Here is a 5,284-nt window from a genome sequence, read left to right as displayed (position 1 = left end):
TCTCTCTCTCTCTCTCTCTCTCTCTCTCTCTCTCTCTCTCTCTCTCTCTCTCTCTCTCTCTCTCTCTCTCTCTCTCTCTCTCTCTCTCTCTCTCTCTCTCTCTCTCTCTCTCTCTCTCTCTCTCTCTCTCTCTCTCTCTCTCTCTCTCTCTCTCTCTCTCTCTCTCTCTCTCTCTCTCTCACACACACACACACTGCTCTTCCAGAGCTGATTGGCAGCCTCTCTCTGGCCAGGAGCCTTTATAACAGGCCGCTGGGCATGTTAGGAGGATGCCCCGCCCTCAGAGTGAAGTCATCCGGCTGTCTGAGGACCTCTGAGGCAGAGTGCTAGAACCTACCCTGTCAGTTACTCTCACTCTGTTTATCTCTCTCTCACTCTATTCCCCCCTTTCTCTCTGTTCCTTGTTGGTTGGGCTCAACAACTCCTGTGTGATGACCCACCCTCATCAGTCAGCAGGCCAAACCAGTGCCCAAATAGAGACGCAGGCAAATATTACATAGATGACACAGGCATCCAGACTCGAGTGGCTGACAGAAAGACCCGGCTCTGGAGCTGATAAAAGTTGTACCACAACACCTGTCTGCCAAGACACGCGCTGCATGGGAAGGAGACGGGGTTGATCATGTCCTGATCTTTACCTGGTCTTGTCTGTTCACACTTATAAGATCTGATCACAATCAGATCACAATGTGTCTTTTAATGATCTACGCTTGTCTAAAAATGTGAGCACAATCAGAATGTGGACAAGATTAGGACATAGGCTGCATGATAGAACCAGGTATCAACAGGGCCCATGAGTGCCTGCCTGGGCCTTGCTTTAAGCAGATGTTCTTCTGTGCAGATGGAGAAGGCTGACTATTCACTCTGTCCAACAGTCCATTTACAGTTTGAGTGCAGTCTGTGCTTGTCTCATTAGAGAGCCAAAGCAATCTGTCAGAAATCACCTGTTTTACTTGGCCTGCATGCTTTGACAACTTGCCCCCTTATTTGGTGGGGACTTAAAGCTTGGTTGAGCGCCTGAGATTGAGCAGGCCTTCATTGCACAAGAAAAAGGCTATATGAACACTCCTGACCTGCAAACTGATATTACATTTCAGAATTTGTTAAAATTAGGTTAGAGTTAGGGTTAGGGTCAGGGTTAAGGTCAAGGTTAAGGTTAGGGTCAGTTTTTTATAGTCTCTTTTTATAGCCCTGGAGGAAACCCGCAGAGCCCTATCCTTACCAAGCTCAAAAGGCCTGTTGGCCAACCAGAAAAGTATGTTTCTCACTGTTATGTTCTCTCTTTATTCTTTAGTCTTACTCTCATCACTCCTTCTAGGTATGACCACACCTCTGATGCATTCACACAACTGTCAATAGCTTTCTGAGATAAAGTGCTTTCTTTGAAAGTCATTATGTTATCTTCGAAAGGAGAGCAAGTCTGAAAGCACAACCTCTAATAGAGCACAGCACCGCTGACTAGAGACCAGCTGGGAGGATTTGTCTGGGGATTTATAAATCACCCGATAAATAAGGGAGCACAATTAAAAAGGCTTAGGAGGTCTCCCCTGGCTTTGTTTTAGAACAGCACCAGGGGAATACTTCTGATTCCTTCATTCTGAAAGAAAACACAGCAGCCTGTCTGCCCCTAGGTCCAGGATTGTAATTATAGAAACCTTGGACTGCCCTGGCCTGAATGCTGGCTGAACCAGGGGCTTTATTTTTGTAGTTGCCATGGAGGCGCCAGGGAAAACTTGAGGACACGGTGTGGTCAGAGCCTTCTATTTGTCATGGCTGTTTATATAGTAGGCAGGCTGGGAGGATCAGGCCAGCGGCTGTTTATATAGTAGGCAGTCTGTGAGGATCAGGCCAGCGGCGGTTTATATAGTAGGCAGGCTGTGAGGATCGGGCCAGCAACTGCCGGCAGTTTATATAGTAGGCAGGCTGTGAGGATCGGGCCAGCAACTGAAGGCAGTTTACATAGTAGGCAGGCTGTGAGGATCGGGCCAGCAGCTACCGGCTGTGACAGGATCGGGCCAGCAGCTACCGGCTGTTTATATAGTAGACAGGCTGTGAGAATCGGGCCAGCAGCTACCGGCTGTTTATATAGTAGGCAGGCTGGGAGGATTGGGCCAGCAGCTACCGGCTGTTTATATAGTAGGCAGGCTGGGAGGATCGGGCCAGCAACTGACGGCAGTTTACATAGTAGGCAGGCTGTGAGGATCGGGCCAGCAGCTACCGGCTGTTTATATAGTAGGCAGGCTGTGAGAATCGGGCCAGCAGCTACCGGCTGTTTATATAGTAGGCAGGCTGGGAGGATCGGGCCAGCAGCTACCGGCTGTTGATATAGTAGGCAGGCTGGGAGGATCAGGCCAGCAATGGCGGCAGTTTACATAGTAGGCAGGCTGGGAGGATCGGGCCAGCAGCTACCGGCTGTATATATAGTAGGCAGGCTGTGAGGATCGGGCCAGCAGCTACCGGCTGTTTATATAGTAGGCAGGCTTGGAGGATCGGGCCAGCAGCTACCGGCTGTTTATATAGTAGGCAGGCTGTGAGGATCGGGCCAGCAGCTACCGGCTGTTTATATAGTAGGCAGGCTGGGAGGATCGGGCCAGCAGCTACCGGCTGTTTATATAGTAGGCAGGCTGTGAGGATCGAGCCAGCAGATACCAGCTGTTGATATAGTAGCCAGGCTGGGGGGATCAGGCCAGCAGCTACCAGCTGAGGATATAGTAGGCAGGCTGGGAGGATCAGGCCAGCAGCTACCAGCTGTTGATATAGTAGCCAGGCTGGGGGGGATCAGGCCAGCAGCTACCGTCTGTTGATATAGTAGCCAGCTGGGAGGATCAGGCCAGCAGCTACCAGCTGTTGATATAGTAGGCAGGCTGGGAGGATCAGGCCAGCAGCTACTGCAGTAGGTTACAGGATGAAGCCTGGTTTCACATTTATTTAAACAGACAATCGTTTGGGAGCTGAAATAACCAGGCTATTTTCACAATACCAGAACTGTAATGGAGAACTGTGGCGGACCTTTTTCACATTGCACACTGTAACTGTGTCAGTGGTAATGTTATTACCATGGTAATATTGGGCTGATTGCAGGACTATTATTAAAGAATAATACAGATAAATAAAATCCTCAGACAATGAGCACAAAGGAAGGGAAACATTCAGGCAGAATTGATTGGATAAACAATATTACAGAAAGAAAAAACAGACATATTGTCATTGAGGGTGAATGTGCCTCCACACCTCATCCTGTGTCCCGTGGGGAGAAGGGGGTCTCCAGGTATTGGAAGGGTGGTGACTGTATAGCAGACATGGTGTTGAGTGGTTTGCTAACGCTGAGCATTCAAGGCCCAGTCTTAGCAAGTCGCACTAACGCTCTGGACCAGAGCTAGTTGACGCCATGTCCAAATTCCTCACACCTCCTTGATGTAGATCCTTGATCACCATATCAATAGTTCACTGTGTTTGTATATACTTACAGTACATACTTCCTACTGACTTTCTGATGTACTGATTATATACAATTACATTTCATTTTTATCTCCTTTTTGCTGATATTGCTAGAGGTTTTCCTTAGACAATGACTTCACATGTTGATCAAATGCTAGTTTGCAAAGTTATGCACCTCTCCGGCATACCTGTTATGCACCTCTCCAGCATACCTGTTATGCACCTCTCCAGCATACCTGTTATGCACCTCTCCAGCATACCTGTTATGCACCTCTCCAGCATACCTGTTATGCACCTCTCCAGCATACCTGTTATGCACCTCTCCAGCATACCTGTTATGCACCTCTCCAGCATACCTGTTATGCACCTCTCTGGCATACCTGCTATTGAACCTGTTATGCACCTCTCCGGCATACCTGCTATTGCTGAAATAATGCAAGAAATGGAAATACATGCTGATGACTGATGGAGGCAGTGGATGTTTTTTAATCACAGGGACATACACTGTACAGGACAGACTATACGGTATGGTGTGTTTAGGCAGTAGTGAACACAAAGTTACATGATGACTTTATTACATGTCATCATCAACAACATCATCACTTCGAATCCTTCTGTAATTTTGTTGCTCTGTGTTCTAGAACAGAAAGGCAGGTATTTGGGAGAATGGTTATTGCATAAATCAAACGCTGATTTGGAGCTGAATGCATACAGACAGTAAATTAAATGACATCAAATATGTTTAACACTTTTATACAGGATTTGTGGCAGGTGAGTTGTCCCTAAGATATTTAAATCATTTCAAATAATTTGACAGTTCGCAATAAGAAGAACATTGTAAAATGATCATATATTAAAGAACAATCTTAAATAAAAGATCACTCTACCCAAGTTGTAAAAAGAAGACATTGCTTTTAAAAAATATATATTGTCCAATTACATAACAGTCTTCTCTTTCCTTTTATTAATACTTATAGGAATGTCAGGAGAGAAAAACAAAACCGGACAAGTCAATAGACATTAGCTTCAGTCAGAGGTAACTGCCCGAATACATTAACTATGTGTCTGTCCAAAGCCATGTGCTAACGGATGCATTGAGGAGGAACTCTAATTGCCTGTATAAAACTAACACAACAACACTGTCATCTCTTTCTGCCTGCCTGTACAGATCCAAGTTCAGGTCCCCTGCACTTTAACGGTATGAAGCAAGAGGACAACCCCTCTCCAAAAAGGTTAATAACACACTCTCCTAAAGTCAATTAGCATAATCAATTATAGAGTACTTCCAGAACAAGAAAAATATATATTTATGTATAAATAAATACATGGTAAATAGGGCACTTGGTTACTTCATTATTGTGAAACCCATTAGTCTATAAGGCATCCCTTCACTGTAAATAACTCTCATTACGCACAAATAACTCATATTTGTTTATGACCAAATCTGCTTTCAACCTTATTTGTTGCATTCACTGTATACACTGAGACATCCTCACAGTTAGTAGAGTAGAATACCCTTAAATCAAACATGAAATATATTCCTTCAAGGCCACTGGGATCATATCTTCTCCTATTCATCAAATTAGTAAATGCATTGTCAATCCTGGAAAAGTTTTTTTTTTAATGAAAATAACTAGTCATAGATGAATGTAACGTTTCTGTGCAGTCTGAATATATTGGTTATTCACCCACTGAGTTTTACAACCACTGCAGTTTTGCTGGACATCATGAGAACAAGGTTATAGCCGCTTCACGTAGTTTCCAGGAAAGGTTCCAAAAAACGTGCTTCTTCTGGAAGTGCCTTGAAAAATAACAAACATATAGCGGTATTAAAGGAAATATCTCA

The 5,284-nt window shown here is 44.9% G+C and overlaps 1 protein-coding gene across 1 annotated transcript in view; it reads right to left on the bottom strand.

Moving 5' to 3' along the window:
• Nucleotides 1-3,908: 3,908 nt before the first annotated feature.
• Nucleotides 3,909-5,284, bottom strand: part of LOC139391187 (sorbin and SH3 domain containing 2b) — a 66,790-nt gene continuing 65,414 nt past the window's right edge. The window contains exon 27 of the mRNA XM_071138777.1: nucleotides 3,909-5,239. Coding sequence (XP_070994878.1) covers nucleotides 5,178-5,239 — 62 coding nt within the window. The 3' untranslated portion in view covers nucleotides 3,909-5,177. The remainder of the gene's footprint in view (nucleotides 5,240-5,284) is intronic.

The sequence above is a fragment of the Oncorhynchus clarkii genome, chromosome 31 (assembly GCF_045791955.1).
Source record: "Oncorhynchus clarkii lewisi isolate Uvic-CL-2024 chromosome 31, UVic_Ocla_1.0, whole genome shotgun sequence".
In the NCBI taxonomy this organism is placed as follows: domain Eukaryota; kingdom Metazoa; phylum Chordata; class Actinopteri; order Salmoniformes; family Salmonidae; genus Oncorhynchus; species Oncorhynchus clarkii.
The sequence above is the reverse complement of the archived record's forward strand: the minus strand, read 5'-3'. Positions and strand labels throughout refer to the sequence as shown.